Raw genomic sequence first — 23257 nt, forward strand, 5'->3', positions numbered from 1 at the left:
AGTCCGTCCCTGTCCTTCTGCCCCTTCCTATCATCTCTCCCGGCTCCCACCACCGGTCCTTCCAGCTTCCCGACAGTGGCTTTCAGCCTGTGTTCGTGGAGGGGCTGCACAGTCTTGGACCTGGGGTGTGCACTTGTTTGAGCCCGGTGGAGGTAGGGGACAGATGGGATGGGAGGGGAGAGGGCACTGGGTAAGGGTCCATCCACCATTTGATTGCTACTTCCAAAGAGTGATGGAGGCTGGTTGATGCTTCAGCCACCAGTGTAACCAGATCTCTGTGGGCTCTTGAAAAATGGAGCTCTCTTCAGCAGCAAATGTTTGCAATTAACTTTAACATATGGTGGAATTTGTTTTTGTGTCCGTAAAGCATGATAGGCAGTGAAGATCTGGCAGGGAATGCGCCCAGCTTGTCACGCCCTGGGCCTAGCTTGTGGGCGGGATCTTTCCACTCAGTTTGGAGCGCGAGCCACTCGGTGAACTAAGCGGTCATTGATGGGTCAGCTGGGGCCCTGAGCCCTCTCTCTGGCTTGCCACATCCTCTTCCTGCCAGATGTTGCTACCTGCCCGGCAACAGGGTAGGGTGTGGTTCCCTTCCTTGTCTGATGGGGCCCAGCAGCCTCTGGCCTTGTGGCCCCTGCCTAGTTCTTGTTCTCTTGGTACACATGCCTTCTACTGAGAGATGTCCTGCAGAATCCACATGCTTCGATCGGCCATAGCAGTAGGGATCATAGAGCAGTCCAGCGACCAAATCCCAGGTGAGTTTGATGTCTTAGTTCCCATTGGGCTGCAAGTAACACAACACCGAACGAACCGGCACTTAAGCCAATAGGAGAGTGATCTTCGCTTGACCGGAAATGGGGGGTATGAGTTACCGGGTTGGTTTGGCAGTTCAACAATGCCATCAGGGATCCCGTCTCTCTCTAGATTCCCACTGTCTATAGTGTGCTGGCCTCATCGACCAGCTCGTCAGCCAGTGCCTGCAAGATAGTTTCCCGTCCTCATGCGACGGGGTCTGAAGTGAGAAGGAGAGGGCTGGGATCAGAGCTTTCTTCATTGCTTGCTTCTTATGCAGAGGAAAGTCTTTCTCGGGACTCCCTAGTAGACTTCCCCTTGTATTTCTTTGACCATAACTGGGCCACATGCCCACCCCTCAGGGTAGTCACTGGCAAATGGGAAAGAGATCAGTCTGCCTGGCTTAGAGAACTTGTGACTCATCCCTGGAATGGGGCCTGTGGCTGACCAATCAAGTCCGGGCTTCTTCTCGCAAGGTGTAAGTGGCCGTTGGTATGGTGTGGTGATCCCCCACTGTCATAAAAAGCAATGGTCATTGGGATGCTTGAAAGTGGTGGGAGGGGAGAAGTTACTCCCGGGGACTCAAGACCATGGGATACGAGAGTACGGTGGCCCATGCCTCTCCAGGGTTCTTGTATGTCTATCCTGTGTGCGGGCCCTAGCTTCAATCCTCCTGTAGTCCCGCTTTCCTCAAGTTATGCCTCTGTTCAAAAATGCACCAAGACTCCCCATTTCCTATGAAATAGAGGTCAAACTCAGCTTAGCATTCAAGGCCCTCTCTATCCAGCTCAAAACAGCCTCACATCTGGCAGAAAACACACATTTCCTGTTTTATCTCTTGGTGTTTCTTTGTGCAAAGCAGGCAGCAGTCAAACTGGTTTACTTTCTGCCTGTGTAACTCACCTTGGGTTTTTTTTGTTGTTGTTGTTGTTCTCCAAAACCTTGTCCTTCTAGAGTCTCCATTTGGCATATCTGACTCTGTAACTCAGCCTGTTGTGATTCTGCTTCTTGTGTGACGTTCTCATGAAAGTCCTCATTTCTTTGGAAAATACCTTCTTGATGGCGCCAACAGGAAATCTCCTGAGTGTCCTATGAATGTCTGCAGCCCTTGTGGTTGGTGAACCCACACGAGCCACAGAGAGTGCTGGGTGGGCACAGGTGATCTTAGAGCAGGGTGTAAGGTTTGCGCTGACCCTTGAAGGCTGGAGAAGACGTGGGTTGGCTAAGAGGACAGATGTCATGCCAGGTAGTTGGGGCACAGGATGAGACCATCTATTAAGAATGCACCAGGGTCGGGGCGCCTGGGTGGCTCAGTCGGTTGAGCATCCGACTTCGGCTCAGGTCATGATCTCACAGCTTGTGAGTTCCAGCCCCGCGTGGGGTTCTGTGCTGACAGCTCAGAGCCTGGAGCCTGCTTTGGATTCTGTGTCTCCCTCTCTCTCTGCCCCTAACCCACTCTCATTCTGCCTCTGTCTCTCTCAAAAATAAACATTAAAAAAAAATTAAAAAAAAAAAAAAGAATGCACCAGGGTGTTCACTTTCCCACTTTGGTCTCGCCTTCCAGCATCTTAACACTCTTTCTCCAGGAGTAATTAAAATTGGTGCATGGTTACCATATTGGACAGCACAGATATAGGTCACTTGCAGAAGTTCTGCATCTATCCCATTAATTTGCTGAACTCTGAGCTGGTAGTTTCTAGTGTGGGGATGGAAATTCAGAGCCGTATAAAACAGGCCTTTTAGGAACTGGTGCTCAGCAGGATGCTTCCAGGTCGACCTGCTCTCAGCACTGGGATAGCTAAAGCCCTCTGGAGGCAATCCCCCAGTAAGGAGTCTAGACTCAGTATCTTGGCCTCTGTTGTCTTGAGCCCTCCAAAGGGCTGAAGTGTGCTTAGCGAGATAATGGGAATAAATGATGAAACAGGAAATTGTGACCTCTGGGTAGCTCTTGGTGAGCCTCTGGTGGCTTAGCCGAAGATGAGGTAATGAGCCCAGACCCTTGAAGAAGGCACATGCTCAAGCTGTTGGGATTTCTCTCTGTCCTGTTCCTCGACTCTGGGTCTAGTACATAGAAAGTACAGCTCTTCTTATGGGGATTACTGTTGCCTGTTATATGGTCTTTGCAGGCGCGTGCAGAAACTCGTAAAAATGTGAAGCATGTCGAGACAAGCAAAGCCAGGTTGTGTGGGTAACCATGGACTGTTTTACAAACTACTTTTAGAGATATCCCCTCACTTGCTGTTGATGACTGGTTGATGTGGGTATTACCCCATTTTTCAGGCTCACAGAGGTTAATTAGGGTGGCTGAGGTCCCACGGCTAATAAACAGTAGATTAGGGTCTTGAATTCAGGCCTTACCATGCTGTCTCCACTGCAGTGTCATCGCCCCTTAAATGATCTTATAAAAAGACGTTTTCACATACCTTCCAGCTTGCTTCCTATTTGTACCTGGTGGCACATGTGGGAACATTTACTAGCCTTCCTACCAAGACACTAACCACCTGTCTCAGCACCATACCCAAGGCCTCAGTATTTTTGCATGTTGTGCAAGGGGCAGAGCTCAACCAGTAACTCTGCTCGCTCCTGAGCCAGCCGCTCTCCTACTCAATGATGGTAGCTTTGATGGTAGCCCAGGAGCATCACAAGAAGGATAAATGGGAGGCAAAGGAAAATTATTTGGATCGAATATCAGTGCTGTGGTTTTGCAATGTCTTGACTTGAGTGTGGCTTCTCATCACTAGATCAGATAATCCACAGTGGTCCAGACGTAGGCTCCTTCTTGTACGCCTTCCTGAGAATTTTCCCTACCGGATCGGGGAGGCTTATCCTCCCCTTGATTAAGGCCCAGGACCGCTCCGCGTGTGCCCCGGATGCCGTGGGCTCCCCGCTCATGTTCTTGTTGGGTCGCTCCAACCCCCAGCACTTCTACCCACATCTCACCTGCGTCCTAATGATTCCTCTCCCGCCACATCGTTTGTATCCGCACCCATTCCAGAATTACTCCCGTTAAAGCAGTCCTTTGACCTGCTAACCCCCTCTGCCTAGCATTGCATCGGCCTGTGCTTTTCACAAAGCTCTTAGAAAGAGCTGTTTACTCTTGTGTCTCCACCCACATCCTTCCACTTTACCACGGCTTTTCCAGCCATCCACCTTTGTGTACGTCTGCACGGCCGAGGCTAGTGGGCAGGGCTCTGTCCTCATCTTGCTGGATCTTGTTTGTTGGATTTCATCAAGCATCAAACGTCGCTTCCCTTGGCTTCCCTTGGCTTCCCTTCTGTGTTCCTGTTTGTTCTCCTCTCTCCCTGGTCACTTCTCACTCTCTGTCTTACCTGGAGTGTTTCAGTAACTTCCTAACTGGCTTCTATCCTGCCCTTTTTCTCCCCACAGGTAGCTCTCAGCCCAGCAGTGATAGCAATCCCATTACAACTTCACCCTAGGAATATACCCAAAGGGATTGGAAACAGGAACTGATAAGTTCATGGCCACACATGTTCATAGTGTGTTGCCAATAGCCAATAGCCAAAGGGCAGATACAGCCCAACCATCCATTAGTAGATGAATGGATAAATAAAATGTGGTATATCCATGCAGTGGGCTATTACTTAGCCACAGAAAGGAATGGAGTACTGATGCTTGCCACAATGTGGGTGGTCTAGAAAACATGATGCTGGGGCACCTGGGTGGCCCAGTCGGTTAAGCATCTGACTCTTGATTTCAGCTCAGGTCATGATCTCACAGTCTGGGAGTTCAACTCCTGTGTCAGGCTCTGCACTGACAGGGTGGAGCCTGCTTGGGATTCTCTCCGCCCCCCCCCCCCCGTCTCTGCCCCTTTCCCTCTCACATGCTCTCCCTCTCTCTAAAAATAAATAAACTTAAAAAAAACGATTATGCTAAGTAGAAGAAGCCAGACACGAGAGATCTCATAGTGTAATGATTTCACTTACGTGTAATACCCAGAATAAGTATATCAGTAGACACTGAAAACAGGTTGGTGTTTACCCACATTTGCGGGGTTGGGGGGGGTGGGGAGAATGGAGGAGAAACTGCTTAATGTGTAGGGGTTTTATCTTGGAGTGATGGAAATGTTTCAGAACCAGAGAGAGGTGGTGGTTATACAACATTGCGGATATATTGAATACCCCTGAATTGTTCCCTTTGAAATATGTACTGCTCATTTTACCTCAATATAAAAGCCAAAAAACCCCTCATCCAGCCTGTCACTTGTCTGCAAACACCGTCCACTGGCTTCTAGAGGAAAAGTCAAAGTCCCCGCTATCATGTGCAAGGACTTCTCTGGTCGATCCGGCCTCTCCCCCACGACTTCCCCAATTGCAGCCCTTACCGCTTTTCCCTTTGCCCCCTCTGCCCAGCTGCACTGGCCTCTGTGCTGTTTCCCAGCATGCTAGCTGTGCTTCTTACCCCAGGGCCTCGGCACCTGCTGTTCCTTCTACCTGGAATGCTTTTCCAACACCCAGTGGCAAGGCTCACTCCTTCCCGGCTCCTTCAGATCTTTGCTCAGTGAAAATTACAAGTCCCCACCCCTAGCCCCTCCCATCCTCTTTTACGCCTGCATTTTTACTCCTTGCACTCATCTGACATTTTATTTGGTGCCGTTTGTTTTCCATCAGGGGAAACTCCAGGAGCTGGGATTTCGCCTGGGATAGTCACTGTTACATTCCTAGCACGTGGAACTGAGCCTCGATAGTGGCGGGTAGAAGAGTAGTCACTTAACAAATGATTGTCATTGGTTCTGTATGAATAAAACCCGTTCCTTAAACAATCTATAATCCGGGTTTCCCCGCTTTCTTTCCATTATGTGCTAGTTATAAGGACCCTCTGCCTCTTTGTGAGGGATGCTGCGAAATTCATAACCTTTCCCCCAAGTTAGTTGGTCATGACCTTTAAGTTGCTTGCTAGTTGGTGAAAATGCAGTGTGGTCTGTGTCTACCTTCATTTTGTCTGTCTCATGACTGCAGTTTGGGGGTGGGGGGGGGAAGAACGTTTTTCTTCATGGAAGTACTGACCTATTCTGGAAGGAATTCGGTGCCTGACTGTGGCCGAGATAGCGGTACGTTTCAGGGAGGGTAACAGTTACCGCGCTGTCTTTCAGCGTGGCTCTCTTGGTGAGGTTGGATGGAGATTGATGCCGGTGCATGTGGTTCTTCACGGTGAGGGAGTGTGCAGGGCTCAGAGAGCCACTCGGGTTTCAGTGCCTTTGCCGGAGAAGTCTCTTCTTCCTGGCAGACAGGGGCAGGGTCTGCAAGCCTCCTGAGAGGTAGCTTCACGAAAGCTCCTTTGCCAAAAGATCACAACCAGCCCCTCTGCCTTTGTGCCTAGCTGTAAGTAATCTGCCTGACACCCAGGGACGAAGGCAGACATTTCTCTTAGATCTGGTGAAAGGAACAGGTCTTTAACTTCCCAATTGTTCTTAAAAGTGTAACTGGGCACCTGGACGTCTCCGAGAAGCAGGGTGAGATCATTCTCCCGCTGGTCCCGCCTTATAGATCGGAGAGCTCACCTTCCTGGGTGGAACAGACGTTCCTAAAAGCTCATGCTATCTTCAAGACACTGGCTTGGGGACACCCTGGTCTGTCATCATTTATTCCCCATTCCCATGGTGGGGAGAGGTTTGTTGTAAATTACTATTATTTTTTTTAACTTCTGGCTGTAGTGTGCGATGAAACCAAATTTCATCTCCAACCTAAGGGTGCGTGTGTGTGTGTGCGTGTGCATGGGGGCGTGCATGTGTCCTCGGGGGGGGGGGCAGACACTCACATCTGTACACATAACTCGTCACCGTGATTCCAAACCAGGAATCCTGTTTCACAGAGATTTTTGTGGCTCTCTAGCTCCTCAGGTCTGTCCCTGCTCTCTAATCCCCTGAGTGGAGCTGGATGTGGGGAGCAGAGGCATATGAAAGGCATCCAAGGTGAAAGTTCTATCCTAGGCTTGCACATGAATGTTGTGGTTGAGGTGGGGGTGTCTGCTGGCTGGCGTTACACACTTGCCATCATTCCTCCAGCATTTTCCACTTCTACCCAGCTCCCATTTGCTTGTTTGCATGCAAATTCCAAGGTTGATGCTCTCCTGGTTTAGAGCCACCCTGGGACACTGATTTCAGAGCCTCGGCTCTCCTTAAAGAAGTGGTGGTGGGTGGGGTGGCTCAGTCAGTGAAGCGTCCGACTTCGGCTCACGTCATGGTCTCACGGTTTGTGGGTTCGAGCCCCGCGCCGGGCTCTGCGCTGACAGCTTGGAGCCTGGAATCTGCTTCGGATCCTGTGCCTCTCTCTCTCTCTGAACCTCCCCCACCCATGCGCTGTCTCTCTCTCTCTCAAAAATAAATAAACATTAAAAAAAATAATAAGTGGTGGGCAATTTCTGGCCTTTGCTTCCTAGGTAAAATATTTCAATATAGTTGATAAATTCAGTCGTCCTGTTCTAACTTACCAGGAGCTTGGGTTGACAATCGTGGTGGTATTGCCTTGTAGTCATATAGAACTTTTAATTTGCAAAAAACAGTACTCGCCTACCCTTCGATTAGGACAGCCCTCAGAGTTGGCTTAGGCAGTGATATAGTGGATCTTTGGTGGGTTTGGGCACAGACAGACTTGATTTGAATCCTGGCTTTCCCAGTTACTAGCTGTGTAAAGTTGAACGCACTACTTAGACTTTCACGAGCCTCTGTTTTCTCATCTGTAAAATGGGAGTAAGTTTTGACAGATGAGTGACACAATCTAATGTAGTTCTTAGATCACCCTGCACTGAAGCTGTATGGAAGACGAACTTTGCAGGTGGCAAGAGGAAGCCGGTGGTCCATTGGGAGGCTGTTAAGGTGATCCCGGGAAGATATGGTAGGAGCATGGCCCACAGCGGAAGCAGTGGAGATAATGAGACACGACCAGAATTTTTAACAAATGTTAATTTATTTATTTTGAGAGAGAGTGTGAGCAGGGGAGGGGCAGAGAGAGAAAGGAAAGAGGGAATCCCAGGTAGGCTCCACACTGTCAATGCAGAGCCCGATGTGGGGCTCAATCTCATGAACCAGACCGTGAGATCATGACCTGCGCTGAAATCAAGAGTTGGATGCTTAACCAATGGAGCCGCCCAGGTGCTCCCAAGACGTGATCAGATTCTGGTCCTATTTTGAGGATGGAGCAGAAATGTCTTGTTGATGGTTATGATTCTGAGATGTCTGCTGGGAGCAGCAAGAAAGGTAGGGGTGCCATCCATCAACAGAAAAGGGGAGATTGTGATTGGAGCAGATCTGAACCAGCACGAGGTGTCAGGGAGTGAACGTCAAGAACTCTATCTTGGTTTTATTAAGTTTGAGATTTTGGTTAGACAGCCAAGTGAAGATATCGAGTAGGTAGTTGGATATGCAAGTTAGATTTGGGAAGGAGATCTGGGATCTCCTGAAGAGATAGAAACTTCAAAGTCATTTAGCACATACATGGTATTTCAAGTATTGAGACTGGATAAGCTCTCCAAGAGTAGTGAGACTAGAGAACATGAAACGCTTCAAGGTGAGGGAGAGGAGACCAAGGAGGGGTGACTAGTGAGAAAGGAGGAAAACCAGGAGAGCGAGGGATCCTGGAAACCCAGTGGTCACGAGGTCAGATGCTGCTGATGGGCACAGGCTGATGGGGACTGAGCGACATGGAGGTCATGAGTGGCCTTCCCAAGAAAGTTTTGTGGGAAGGAGTTGGGCAAGTGCCTGACTCCATTGGCCTCAAAGGAGAGCAGGAGAGGAACTGGAGATAGAAAACAGAACTGATTTCTTTTTGGATTTTTTACAAAGGCTATCAAATAAATGGAAAAGTACTTGGTAGAGAAAGTGGGATCAAAAAGAAGGGTATTTTTTTTTCTCCGTATGGGAGAAATAAGGAAAAGTCATGTAAAAAAATTTATAAGAGGAAGAATAAATGATGTTGCTTTTGAGTAAGTGGTAAGTGCTGACTGAAGTCTAGAGCCTGAATGGAGAAGTTGCCCCGGGTAGGAGTACAGGAGGCACTAGACCTTGATGGCAAGGGAAAGTCCTTCATATAACTGCATCCTGACTACAGCGCGTTAAATAGTTAAAGACTTTCATTTTTGTCGCCTATGAGAAGTCAAAAAGGCCAAGTGCAACCGCTCAAGAAGGTTTTCAAGGATTCAGGCTTTTCTCCTTCTGCGATGCATCCTTAACAGGTGACTTTCACTTTCTTAATACCGAGATGACTGTTTCACCTCCAGGTGTTACATTTTAATTCCTGGTAGAAAGAAGGGAAAAGGTAAAGAGCAACAAAATGTATGTACCTGCCGAGTCTGTGTCATTTTATCCCAAACTTCCCGCTCCCGTCCCTACCCTTAGTGGAATCCCATGTGCTGCCCCCCTCTGGCCACCCTTAGCTGCAAGGGAATCTGGCAGGTGAGATTTTCAACTGGGAGCCCAGCCGTCTAAATTTTGGTTATAGGAGGCAGAACACGGAAGGTCATTGTTTCTTTCAGTTTAAGAAGTTTTTCTAACTGATTTTTTTATTTTTTAAGAATGTAGTAAAAAAACGTATGAAAATTTACCATCTTAACCATTTTTTTTTTTAATTTTTAGAGAGAGAGAGAGCATGAGCAGGGGAGAGGGGCAGAGGGAAAGAGAGAGAGAATCTTAAGCAGGCTCCACGCTCAGCATGGAGCTCGACACGGTACTTGATCCCATGATCCTGGGATCATGACCTTAGCTGAAATCAAGAGTTGAACGCTTGACTGAATGAGCCACCCAGGCACCCCACTGGTCTTGACCATTAAAAAAAAAATTTTTTTTAAATGTTTATTTTTGAGAGAGATACAGAGAGTGAGCAGGGGAGGGGCAGAGAGAGACAGAGAGAGAGACAGAGACAGAGAGACAGACACAGAATCGGAAGCAGGCTCCAGGCTCTGAGCTGTCAGCGCAGAGCCCGACGCGGGGCTCGAACTCAATGAATCATGAGATCATGACCTGAATGAAAGTTGGACACTCAATTGATTGAGCCACCCAGGGACCCCGCCTTCTTAACCATTTTTAAGGGCACATTTCAGTGGCATTAAGTACATTCCCATTATTTACCACCATGTGTCCACAGAACTTTTTATGCTGCAAAACCGAAACTCTACCCACTAATTAACAGCTCCCGGTTCCCTTCTTCCCCCAACCCTTGGCAACCACCGTTCTGCTTTCTGTCTCCAGGAATTTGGCTTTTCAAGTTACCTCCTATAAGTGGAATCCTATGGTATTTGCCCTTTTATAAGAGGCTTATTTTTATTGTGGTGTAGCATGAGCCAGAATTTCCTTCCTTTTTGAGACTGAATAATATTCCATTCCAATATATTCCAGTGTAGATGCCACATTACATTTATCCAGTCATCTGTTGATGGGCACTGGACTTTCCTTTATTTTTTGGCTGTTGTCAGTAATGCAGCTGTGAACGTGAGTATACAGACATCCCTTTGAGTACTTACCTTCAATTCTTTGGGGTATATACCTAGAAGTTGATTTGCTGGATTATATGGTAATTCTATTTTTAATTTGTTGAGGAACTCCCATACTGTTTTCTATAGCCAACCGTGCGTAAGCGTTCCAGTCTCTCTACATTTTTGCCAAACTTGTTATTTTCTGTTGTTTTTTTGTTGTTGTTTATTTTTTTATTTTTATTTTTTTGTTCGTTTTGATAGTAGCTGTCCTAATTGGTTGGGGTGTCTTCTGGTTTTCAAGGGATGGCGAGAGACTTGAAATGGATGGGGAGAGTGGAAAAGGGTAAAAATACGAATAAGAGATCAGAACAGTCTCATTTCCGCTGGGTCAGACATCACAGACCTTTCTGGGGCTCTCAGTACACCCCAGCCCTAACAGGAAGGGGAAGGCAACACAATTTAATGACAAAGAGGTTGTATTGGAAGTTCAGGACACCTGACTGTTTTTTACTCGAGCCTCCACCCCTGCTGGGTTTGGGGAGTATACACAGCACGCTGTTTACCAGTTTTACCTTCTCTGTGAGGAGGATAATAAAATCCAACTCCCTTCTTCTCACTTCTGTCAGAGCTGAGATATCACACAAGATCGCACATGCTTTGAGATCTGTGAACCGAAGGCATTCTGGAACTTTAGACTATCCAGAGATAATTTCCGTCCCTGATATGGAAAGGGAAAGTCCCACATGGCAGCTCTTTGTGGCTTCTGTGCCATGGTGGGGCATGTTTTCTTCCGATTGTTAGTCAACGTGTGTCTTTTCCTGTCTGCCCTGGAAGACGGGATGATCCCTGAGAACAGGTGTTGAACATGAGAAGAAAGAGCACAGTAACAACTGTCAATGTTTTGAACGCTGTCTTGTGCTAGTCGCTGTACCAGAGGATGATTGAGGGACATCATCATTGGTCTTCAGAATACTGGAGTGTTCAACATTGGACTCCGTTGATTCAGTAAGGAGCTCTTGGGTTGTGACAGGATGTCTTTTTTTTTTTTTTTGGATGTATAACACAGCGGTAATAATGAAAAGTGATGGTGACAAAAGCGAACGGAATCCATAGAGAGCTCCGTGTTGCCCCCTGCTGGGATCTCAGAATCTTTCCCGTCAAAACATCATCAATAATGCCCTTGTCCTTCATACTTTTCTCTCGCTCGCTCGCTCCCTCTCTCATAGAGCCCAGGAAGCACACAGTCTTTGTAAGAGTATACATTGTATTGGCCACGTGCCATCCAGACAAGCCAAAAATTATGGAACAATAGGAATCTGTGCCCGGACTATCAGCTAAAAATACCCCATTCCCTCTGCTCTGTTGTTTCCTGCGTATGTTTAAGAGTGTCCCAGGAGGCTGATGAGGATGAAGGGAAAGGAAAACTGACAATTTCAAAGGAAACCGAACCTTTAACTCCCTAAAAGGGAAACATATATTTTCTGTAGGTCTGTTTTCTGTTTGTTGCCATTTTTGCATGCCTGTGTGACAATATGGAAAGTCTGTAATATGAGTTGTGCCACCTTGGCTTGGATTATTGGAATCCGTGCTTTTACCACAGTCTTTTGCTTTATGGTCTGACTCGTAGACTGCATTCCAGGGTTTGGTAAAGAAGAGGGGAAGGAAAAGAAAGAGCTCCTAAGCAGCAGACCACTGTCTCACACACATTTTCCACACGTTCAGCTGGTTAGGGTACTGGTTAAGGGCTGGAGGAACACATTTCCATCCCTAGTTGGGCCATACGTAACCTCTTCTATTTCTTGATCACTGACCGAGCCTCAAGCTCTGGATGGTTTTCTCAGTAATCTCAGCTTTCTCTGTGATTTGTGGTAGGTCATTGATCCTTCCTTGGCGTTGGTTGCTTTCCATTTATAAAGTGAGGGAGGGGTTGACTGATCTTTTGGGGGGGGATTTCACAGTTAGGGGAGCAAGGCAAAAATAAGGATGTCTCAATGCAGGTCCACACAGTGATCAGCAGCCTCAGTAAGAAGCAGTCATCTGAGAGCTAAAATGATAACGGGGCAAGGGTCTGTCCCAAATATTTGCGAGATAATGTCAGCATTAATTAAATAGCAACTGTTGGCTGTGGTTGGTTAAACACGGAGCTGCCGACTTCCTGAACATATGCTGGGTGTTAGGCAATGAAAGTGGGTGTTGGTCAACACTGGTTGGCTGATGTCAATATTTACCTTGAGTTAGGGTTGACCATAGCCATAGTTGCCTGAATGAAATTCACAGTTTCCTCTCGAGTATTTGCCCTTTCATATTTGTCTGTTGGTCCATTCTCCAATAGCATATGAAAGACTTGTTAAATTTTGATTTACTTTGTCATACTAACAAAGAACAAAGCCTTCAGATACACATGAAGTTCTATTTTTGGCCCAGTCAGCTGTCTTGAAATAAATGATCTTATCCAGATATTTACATGGGCAGATTTGGTGAATTTGCTTTCAATAAGGGGAGGTCACAGTTTCTACTTATTGAGAGCGGCTAGTATTGTCTGATACCTCAAATACGTTGTCTTGTGTCATTTCCAGAACATCTTGTAAGATAGTTATGATCTCGTTTATAGATAAGGAAGCGGAGGCCCCAAGAGAGTCTATAACTCATTCAAATTCTCAAAGGCAGAACCAGGATTTGAATCCAGGGTCTATCAGACTTCAGACGCCATGCTGTGATCATTTGGTCTTCCTGACTCTGGAATGGACGCTTTGTAAGGACCAGGAAAGTACTTAGGCCACCATTTCGAGATGGAAGCTGCCCATTGCCAGCAGTAGTTTCGATAGGCGACGAGCCACGTATGTTACCCTGTGCTTCTCGGTGAGCCCAGCGCCTCCAGGACGTGCAGACGTCGTACTTAGCGGTTCTCATCCCATTGTATGGTCCTCCTCACTGCTCCCCAGGAGCCCCAAGGAGACAGAGACTCTGATTGGCTCTGCCCGCCACTTATTGTTTTCCATTTTCTCCCCACTGCAGAGCCTTGAGACTGTCTCCTATAGAAGATCCTGCCACTTCTATTGTCCTCGCAGACTTTCCCACCGCCCCAGGACCACGGGCTCAGTTGCTCATTGTGGTGGTGTTGGCTCAGCCTCAAGGACAGAGACCTTGAGCCAGCCGACAAGGTTGCTTCTGTCACTACTTCTAAGGCCACAAGCCATGCTTTTGCTTCCCAATACTTTTGAATTCTCTTCTCTCACCACTTCTCCTTCAGTTTAGCCACATGGTCTCCCAGACTCCCAGCAGCAGATTTCCCCGACAGACAGTTTTGGCTTATGGCCAATCCCTGTCTCTGTGCCTGGATGACCTCAGTTACCAAGTCAACATGGCACTTAATGAGTGCTGCTATGCTGCCCCCTGGTGGAGAGGGTGGAAACAGTGACGCACAGATGACGGCCTTCTTGTTCAGGAGCCACGCAAAGACCCTCTCCTGCTCTCTCAACCGAAGGTTCGCGTACCTGATTAAAACTAGATTTGGTAGTGCCCGTGGAAAGGCAGCATGGTCGGTAGTTGCCAGCTGTCCGAGGTGAAAATCAGCTCTGCTTTCTTATGTCACCAAAGAAGTACACAACCAGTTGGCCTCTAGTGAGAACTGGGGGTTTTCCGTATACTTATTTTCTCTGCCCTCCTTCCACTTAATTGTCTATGGTGTGGAAGCTTTGAGAAGCTCCCTGTGAGGTGTGCAGACCTCTGGGTCAAGGCTGATGAAGATCTCGGTCTTTCCAAACACACCCTTTGTTCAGGAACCTTCTGGAGTGTCATAATGGGGGCTTCTCCTTGTATTCTTGCTCAATCCTCATGGACCTCAGGGCCAGGGATAGCTCTCGGTTTGCGTGAGGCTGCCATATTTCACGGTACTGCTGTACATGGGAAGTTGTATCATCAGCCTCAGGGTTGATGTGGGGACGACACAGCATCTAGTGTCTGGGGTCTAGAGGATGATGGAGCAGTGGGCAGGGGGGATGGGTGAGAGAGATTGGAGGAAGCCATGGGCATTCATGGGTGAAAAAGTCAGGTATACTGGGAAGAAAATGAAGCCTCAGTCAGCCTCCGGTTTTTTACCTTGATAGAAAGAGCAAGAAGGCATTTCATCTAACCACATGCCAGGGCTGTTAGGTGAATCCGGACAAATCCCGTGTGGACAGGCTGCGTGCAAACCCTGGCCCGAGGCCCCTTCAGCAGGTAGGAGCTCAGTCCCTGGCTCCGCTGGATTGTCAGGGCTGACCCCCACGTCCACAGCCAGCACCGCCAGAAAGCCGATCCTCTGACATTCTCGCATTATTCGCGGCCTTGGTCCTGAACTACTTGTCTAATCCTTCTCTCTCCACACTCCTTTCTCTGATCCTGATTCTCCTGGTCTCTAACACTGTGATTCCTCATTTTTTTTTAAAAACGGATTTCTCTCTCCTATCCATATTCCGCTCTTTTTCTCCATCATCATCATTAACACCATTGTAATAGTTACCATTTTATTGAGGATTTACTACAGTGTGAAGCACTATGCTAAGCAGTTTCAGTGCATTCGTTCGATTCATTCTGCTTGGGACTCTGTGAGACAGGTGCTTTTATTATTCCCACTTTATTAGATAGTAAAAAAAAAAACAACCCAATGCCACCATCGCCTGGCCAAGATCCCATGGCTAATAAGTGGGGAAGTAGGGACTGGGACCTAAGTTTATTTGGTTACATCGTTTTGCCTCCTTACCCTGTTTCCACAGTGCAGTCTGTGGCTGGGCTTCCTTGGGTCTTCCTGGGTCCAACCCCATTGGCCTACATTTTTGTCCATACCCTGAAAATAGCGACCCCCCCGCCCCCCGCCAGGTTTCCTAGCAAATGGGGTTCCAGCAGGAATGATCTCATCTCGGAATCAGCGTAGACCTTGCATGCTGCTGTTGGGTCAGAGAGGGTCTCCCAGACATTGCTTGTTCTTAACCTAAATCTGTGGAGGACAGACCCCTTTCGGGGATCCCTTCAGGTACATTGGGGCCCAAGGGCTGAGCAGCCTGAAGGAACCAACTTGGTGCCTAACCCCTGCCTTTCTTCTACATCCCCTGGCAGCCTCTCAGGACCCAGTCATGGGTCCCGTGACGTAGCCATCTCAGCTGCCTGATCTTTTTATTTGTTTCTCCTGTGAAAACAGTGCTAGAGAGGTTATCAGAGAAAAATGGGAGAAGGAGCCTATGAACCACACACCTCAGAGTCTCTCTCCTGGGGAAGAGAAGCATCATGAACGAGGCTGAACTGAAACATGGTGAGACAGCCTTTGAGTTCACAAACTTGTTCTACGTCCTCTAGAACTAGAGTGCCTCACAAGTTCATCGAGGTGCTAGATAGAAGGAATATGGCAGTTGCTGGCACCCAGTGAGTATTGGAGAAAGACTCATTCCCTCTTTTGTCTCTTCCACGGGCTTCTCTCCCGTTGAAGTAAAATAACTTGGAGGCTGAAATATACATCCTGAGCCTCTTTCCTGGTGGCCTTAGACTTGTTCTCGAGGACATTCTCAGGTGTCACGCCTTCATATGGGCTTTTGAAATGCCCTTGTCTCCTGAGCTGCTGAGTAGGGATTCCCAACCCTGTAAAAAAAAAAAAAAAAAAAAAAAAAGAAAAAAGCATGAATTAGAAAAATGGGAATGAATTAAGAAATGACCCAGCCCTAATGGCTTTCAGACATGCCTTTGGGGCAAATTGTTTTCTTCACGCAAAATCTTTTCTAGAAATATATTCTAGAAATCTGTATGTAAAAATGTAGAACGATAGGAGAGCATTCAAGTGAGCTGTTGGTTTTAGCTGGAGTGTGCACACAGGTATGTGTTTGTGAGTCCCTACACAATCTCTTTTGGCCTTAGTTTATGTACGTAATATATGCACGTATATTACATCTATATAAACCTGTGGATGTGACCGATATGGTTCTGGAAAATATTTTGTTTGGAGAATTACCAGAGCATGGCCGTGTCATGCCAGAACACCTTCTGGAGACCGGGAACACCTTCTGGAGAGAGGGCTGTGTTGGTGCCCAGGTGTGGCCTCCTCATGAGGAGACACGAGGAATAGACATGCCCCTCTGCAGCCAAGAAAGGGGAAGGACAGTGGCTTTCCTGAGGCCCGTTGGTAGAGGAAGAACCCTCGGGGCCTGGTCTCGCTGCTCCCATCACCCACCTCTCTTCTTGTCTGCTATCATCGCAGGCAGCCAGCACAGGGCAGGGAGGCGGGAGCTGGGTTGGGCTTCTCTCCCGGGTCCTGGCCCGCGGCAGTGGGACAGTCCCAGGCCTGTGCTCTGTCCCGCAGCTCTGTGAGCAGTGAGCCCCCTGGGTTCACCCCACCCCCCACCCCCCGGGCCACACCGCACTCTTAAGAGACAAAGTCGTGCCCACATCAGGGCAGCTCACGCAGCTAAGGAAGAAGCACTCTCCCAGGACAGGACTCCGGAAACTCCTAAGCATACGTTGCCCCCTTGGGGCAAAAAATATCCCCAGTGAGCAAAAGCCGGAGAGGCAGGGTGAGTATGAACGACTAAAACTGGTGCTATCCCTGACGGGTCGCAAAACACTGCACATCCACGTGCTCATACGGTCCTCACTGATCCAGCAACGTGTCGGCATCATGATTGCCTTTTGTATCTGAGCAAACGGGAGCCGCAAAAGATTAAGCGATGGGCCCCCAGTCCTCCTCACTGCTTGGCAGCAGCAGAACCTGCCCACACAGGCTCTCTCACCAAAGCTGAGGGCTGCCCGTCTCCCAGCTTGGGGCTCCCCCAAGAAAAGGTGCGAGCGGGACACAGAATGGGATTGCAGCCAGGCCATTTGCCTGCCTGGTAGAGGGCAGGGGAAAGTGCCAGCAGGCGGAAGAGAAAGGGCAGAGGGGGAGGGCAAGACCAAAGATTCTGTGCCCCCCTAAGCCAAGGGGGTGGGTCTCTCCTCTGTGCCACTCTGGCTCTTGCCCTCCTGTATACTCCAGATACACGGTAGTGTGGTCTTGGTCTAGAGCCTGCTTCCTGCTGGAGACCGGGAGCTCCCCGAGGCCAGGGTGGCCCCACGGACCGCCACATCCCCAGTGTCTCCATGCCAAGGGCGTTCACCAGCCGGGGAAGAACGCTGAACGAGGCTTAGTCTCCGGGATGGGCACTACTCTGGGGGCTTTTCCGTGAGCTGGAGGGTATTGTTCCCATTTCACAGGTGAGGGAGTTAGACGCAAAGAGGAGATAAGGAATCATTCGGAGGGTTTTCACGGGTAGGAGAATTCATAATGGTAGGAAAAGTTGGGAGTTATTATGTCTGCCCAGAAGAGCTGGACGTTTTGGGAAACCTTGTCTAGCTTTCCAAGGGCACAGCCAGCCTGCCAGGCTCTGAACCCAGAGTGAGGTCTCATTAGCATTCAGAGGGGGAAGTGACCGTGGGGGACGCCATCCAGGGCATTGGGAAGAGACAGGCTGTGTTTTAATTACGACCTGGACTTCTGAACAAATCCTTTTCTCTGCTTGTCTGAGCCTTAGAGAAAACAACTTGTGGGAGGTGTGTAGTCGGCAGCTGGGTCCACACTGGTGCCTGTACAGCTGTGTATACATCTGGCACACAGGTGGTGGACTGCATGTGCCTCTTCTCCTTGAATTGCTCTGGGGGTGAGTGGGGGGGGAGGGGTGGGCACAAGAGTCAAGGTGGTGAGGTGAGCTTGACCTGGTCTTTGCCCGGAGGGGGAGAGTTGGGTGGAGAGAAGGGAGAGAAACAGGGCTGCCCCCCTCTTCCTGGTCTGTAATCCCCCGCTGACCGTGACCATTTGAGCCCAGACAACTCCAGCCACTCCTGAGTCAACATGGCGGGCTTTCTTTGTTGAGCTCACCCTGACCCTCCCGTCTCCAACGTGGGGGAGATTTTTGGAGCGGGGGCTGAAATTAAGAAGGGCGGAGAAAGGGGAGGAGATTAACAGGGTGGAAGTTAGACAAGCACAGATGCTACCACCTGCGGCCGCAGATTCTCAAGTGCTTGTTGACTCCCTGGGAGCGTTTGCCTTGGGTCTGTTTAACAGTTCATTCCAGGGGAAGGGGAGGAGAAGGAGGGCTTTGGGGACAAAGGGCCTTTGACCGGGTCCTGGAAAAGCATTGATTAGTTTGCTCAGGTTGGCAAACAGTGACTCGGGACTCGGGGCCAGGGATGAACTGGGTGATTTTCTGCCCGGGGGCATGGCAATCCAGCATGGAGGCAGGGAAGCAAAAGCAAATGTTTAAGGGACTGGTGTGGAGAAGGAAAAGGCGGGGCTGCTGGCATCTGGAATTCTGGTTTTGGGCTGTCGTCAGGGGTAAAGGAGCCACGTCAGCCCCTTGGAAGTTGAGAGGCAGAGGGCAGGCATATCAGGATGGGTGTTTCTAAGGTGCTCTTGATGGCCAAGGGTGGGCGTAGGGGCCGATGTGGTGACCCAGGGCCTGGGCTGAGAGACAGCAAGCTCATGCCTTCCTGATCCTGTGCTGTGCTGGAATCAGCTACCGCCTGGCCTCTGTCCTGGGAGGCTGCTCCGTCATGGATTCACCAGAGGCAGCCTCATTCTCTTCCCCAAGCCTTGGCTTCCTTCGCCCGAAGAATCTGAATGGCCTCCGTTTTTCTTTCGCCAATCCATGTGCAATGCCTCTTTGGGAACCCCTCCTTCACTTCCTCTCCACCCTCAAAACGATTCCCTTCTTCCAGGAAGCTTCTAAGACAAACATGCAGACTTCACGCCATAAACCAGTATGGCTTCAGAGCTGGGAAGCGATTGATTGTATTACCAACAAACTATGGCTTTATGCCATTCTGTTTTCTGTTCACTGGACATTGCCTTGTACTGTTTGTGTTTTCTGTTTCCCACAGGTAATCCTCTATGGGTAGACATTATTTGATTCTTGTTTGTTTGTTTGCTGTGCTCCACGGGGTTGAGGACCTTGTATAATTTTGTGCCGACAACGGTGACCCACACCTAACAGACACTCCGTGTAGACTTGTTTACACACACGAGTGCTGCCCGGGTGGTGGTTTCTTCCCCTCCCAGTTAAGACAGACAGTGGATGGTGTTAGTGCACGGTAGGTACTTCTGAATGAGGGAGTGAAAAGAAGAGTAGACTGTAAATGAATATCTGAATGAACTTTTGGAATGAATGGGAAAAAAAGAAGACTGAATGACTAAGTGAATGTGGGAAAGAGCTTTTGTGTTGGGATTGGCCACACTGAAGCCATTTTGGTGGTCGGCCTGTCTATAGAAAAATGCCCTTCAGTTCCTTCTGCTTCCTTAGCTGCTGCCGGCACGAGGCCTGTTAGCAGAACACGGTGGCCTCGGCTACCTGGATGTGCTCTGAGTCCATTGTGTCTTGTCTTCATGGGGGGGGGGGGGTCTTGGAGTTTTTATACCCTCTGGCCATTTCGTCTTCCTGCCACCATCCCCGCCCTACGCCATCTGAACTGTCGGTGTCCGTTGACCTCGCTGGATGTGAGGACAAACAGAGAGATCGGTTCGGAGAGAGATTCTTTTCTCCCTGTTGTGCTAGTACTTAAAAAACAAAACAACTTTATTTTGGAGATACAAAAGTGAGTGGTATAATGCATCAATCCCTGAGATGTTTTCAGGGCATATCATCTCTGCGCTTATGCCAAAGGCGTCGATGAAGGCAATACGTCATCATGAGGCAATTTTAAAAAAAGAGAAGAACAAATAGATCTGCTGTAAATTTTAGTCTGTCCCAGACTGCCCTGAACTGTTACTGGCCTGGGGTGGGGGGACGAAGAAACAAGTGGCTTTTATTGGGACCCGCCGTGCGGCAGTCCCTACGTGAGGCTCTTTGCACAGGTCGTTTTAGGAGAACAAGTTAGATCCATGGGTCAAATCGCTCTTATGGAGTCTCCACCATGTGCAAGAGGTTGTGGGCTATATTCCACAGGCCTTGTTCTTCAAGTACAGGCTGTTGGCAGGAGAAGTTATAAACATAGGAAAATCTCAATGATAAGGCAAGATTAAGATGTTTCAAGTTAGCAGTAGGAAGCAATCCCCGGAAGACTTTTGGAGCTGGAAGGAATTGGCCTAACTCCTTAAGGACAGCCAGGAAAAGAGTGCAAAGGTGGGGGGAATGGCCTGCCCATAGTTGTGCTGACGGTTGTAAGCGTAGCTGGTAGATCCCGCCCGGTGGATCTTGCAGCTTTTTGTGTCTTGAAACATCTCCAGGAAACAACCGAGTGAGCCACTCAGACTGTTCATGGCAGGGTGTTCAAAGGAGAGGCAGTTCCTTCACATTGAGGCAGGGGAGGCTGGCTGGACCCAAGACGGTGGTTGGTGCCTTGTCCTGAGGGCGGGTTGGATTCAGTTAGACCAAACAGAGAAGGGCGGGCTTTGCGGGAGGGTGGATTGGTGTAAATGGTGTAAATACGCCCAGAAGCGAATCAGGCACGGTGTGTTTGCAGGAGTGGAGACATCATCGTCATCATCATCCTCCTCCAGCTCTGCCCACCAGGAGCCCGGGAGCTTCCCCGTCTCCAGATTGGGGGTTCTGGTCCCCTCCTCTCTGGTTCCCCGCTGCTGTCGTATCAGTGACCCTTGTCTCTGCTCTACCCTTCGTACTACAAAGACTTGCTTTTCCTAAACAGGGCTCTTACCGTGTTAAAAATTGCTCAGGGACTCTCCACTGCTTGCCACACGCTGTTCAGCTTGAGCGTGTGAGCGGTCACGACTGGCCTCACCTGCCCCCCCACTGTTGAGGCGCCCCACCTCCAGCCTGCTGGAGCACACCCGGGCACTGTTGCGACTTCAGACCTTCACACAGGGGGTCCCCTCCTCCCCACCCCTTTAGGCCGTCAGCCTGCCAGCCTTCCTGTCTTTCCTTTCACCAAGATGCACTGACCTCATGATAAAAGGCAGCTGACTCTAGGCGCCCCCGATCGGATCGTTCTTGTTTCCTCCTCCGGGTCCCGCCGCCGTCATTTAGATGTGTCCTGTCTCTTCCGTTAGCCTGCGCTCATTTCTGAAAGGGATTTTCTTTTATTCATCTCACGTCACTAGTCCCTACTGCTTTGGTTCGGCATAGACAGACACCCCCTTCTGTGGCTTGTTGAAATTAACTGAAATGAAATAAGAACGAAGGCCTGAGAGAGAGCTGCGTTCACCCAACGCCACGCTGGGAAGCTGGGGTGCCGTTTATCCCTCCGAAACCAGATGACGCGTCGGCACGCCCTGGCCGGCTTGCTACAGATTCACGTTCTGGGGCCCCCCCTTTTGCACACTGATGGGAGCGGGCCCGGACATTTGGGTTACTCCCCAGGGATTCTGGGCAGCTGCCTGGCGCTGTGTGTGTAGACCACCCTCTGGGAGGACCATGTCCTGGATGACCCCAGTTACACCCTGGGCATTAGCTCAGACTGTTCCCAGCGCCTCTGCCCCTGCGTTTTGTAAGCCTCTGTGCGTCACTCACCCGAATCCCTTGGTTCGGCCTCCTCCAGGAACCCAGCATCTGGATTTCAAGTGTATTTCGTTCCCAAACATCCTCACCCCGGGGCTTGGAGTCTCGGGTGCTGTCGACCTGAGGCCAGCTGGCCCCCATCCGACCTTTCTCAAAGACCCTGCTTCCCTTTCTCCCCTGCTGCCAGGCTGTTTGCTGTCAAATGTGGGGGCTGCTTCGAGGCCATCGCGCCCAATGAGTTCGTCATGCGGGCCCAGAAGAGCGTGTACCACCTGAGCTGCTTCTGCTGCTGTGTCTGTGAGCGGCAGCTCCAGAAGGGCGATGAGTTTGTCCTGAAGGAGGGGCAGCTGCTCTGCAAAGGGGACTATGAGAAGGAGCGGGAGCTACTGAGCCTGGTGAGCCCAGCGGCGTCAGACTCAGGTGAGTGAGGCGTGGGCGGGGATGCGGGACGCGGCGGGGCGCGGGGGGCAGCTGGGTGGGCTGACGGTCTGGTCTGCGTTGCTTTTGCCCTAGAGGACCAGCCACCGGGGCAGCCCAGCTCCACAGCAAAGCAGCTCTGTGCATCACAGGCAGTACCTTTGTAAGGTTGGCGTGCTCTCTTACTGGTCAGGAATTGCCATGGCGATGCCGTGTAACAAATTACCCCCAGATTCCACGCGTCACAGCTGTAAACGCTTACTCATGCTTCCCAAGCCTCTCGGTTAACGGCAGTGACTCCGCTTCAGGCTCAGGGTCTGCAGCTCACCTGGGATCTGCTGAGCTCAGCTCTAGGCCACAGACCAGGCTCGAGTCCGCTCTGCGTGATTCACGCCAGGCTCCAGGCTTGAGAAGCGGCAGGTCCAGGGCGTGGTCTTCTCTTGCCAATGACAAAAGTGCCAGGGGGCACGCCCGACCCTACCTGTGCCTTTCCGGCCTCCGTTCATACCATATCTGCTAATGGTTCACCGGCTAAAGCAAATTAAAAGCTTAAGCCCAAGGGCGCCCGGGTGGCTCAGCCGGTTAAGCGTCTGACCCTTCGTTTCAGCTGAGGTCACGATCTCGAGGTGCGTGGGTTTGAATCCCGCATCGGGCTCCGCAGCTGGCAGTGTGTAGCCTGCTTGGGATTCTCTCTCTCTCTGCCCCTCCCCTGCTCATGCTGTCTCTGTCTCTCTCAAATAAATAAAACACTTTTAAAAACTTAAAAATAAAAGGCTCAAGCCCGAAGTCCAGGGGAGGAGAAGTACACTACATGCACCTCAGATCCCTCCGCGGGTATAGTTATGTGATACTGTTCCAGGGTGTGATGAGTTGGAACCAGTAATTCAGTCTACCATAATCACTGAGCTGCTCTAAGCCTCTGTTTCCTCATCTGTCAAGTGGGAAAGCTGGAATCTGTCTGAGGCTCCGTGGGTCACGCAGAGAAAGGAACTAGAAAATATCTGTACCATGACCCAACCCCCACCCTTCCTGCCTTGGAAGGGTGTATGTGTGTGTGTGTGTGTGTGTGTGTGTGTGTGTGTTGCAGGGGTTAGGGGGAGGGTTGGAGAGGTTCCGAGATTGTATACAGCAGGTTTCGGGAAGCCAGAGAAGTTGAACTAAAAGTGTCGAGGCTGAGCACG

At 49.8% G+C, this 23257-nt stretch overlaps 1 protein-coding gene and 1 long non-coding RNA gene across 2 annotated transcripts in view; one reads left to right on the forward strand and one right to left on the reverse strand.

Moving 5' to 3' along the window:
• Positions 1-23257, forward strand: part of LMX1A (LIM homeobox transcription factor 1 alpha) — a 159532-nt gene that overhangs the window by 88498 nt on the left and 47777 nt on the right. The window contains exon 4 of the mRNA XM_042925781.1: positions 21847-22079. Within this exon, the coding sequence (XP_042781715.1) occupies positions 21847-22079 (233 nt within the window). The remainder of the gene's footprint in view (positions 1-21846; positions 22080-23257) is intronic.
• Positions 15068-21903, reverse strand: LOC122212104. Its single transcript, XR_006198997.1, has 3 exons — positions 21672-21903; positions 21105-21321; positions 15068-15825 (listed from the first exon to the last, which is right to left on the reverse strand). It is a non-coding gene; the product is annotated as an uncharacterized LOC122212104 (long non-coding RNA).

The sequence above is a fragment of the Panthera leo genome, chromosome F3 (assembly GCF_018350215.1).
Source record: "Panthera leo isolate Ple1 chromosome F3, P.leo_Ple1_pat1.1, whole genome shotgun sequence".
In the NCBI taxonomy this organism is placed as follows: domain Eukaryota; kingdom Metazoa; phylum Chordata; class Mammalia; order Carnivora; family Felidae; genus Panthera; species Panthera leo.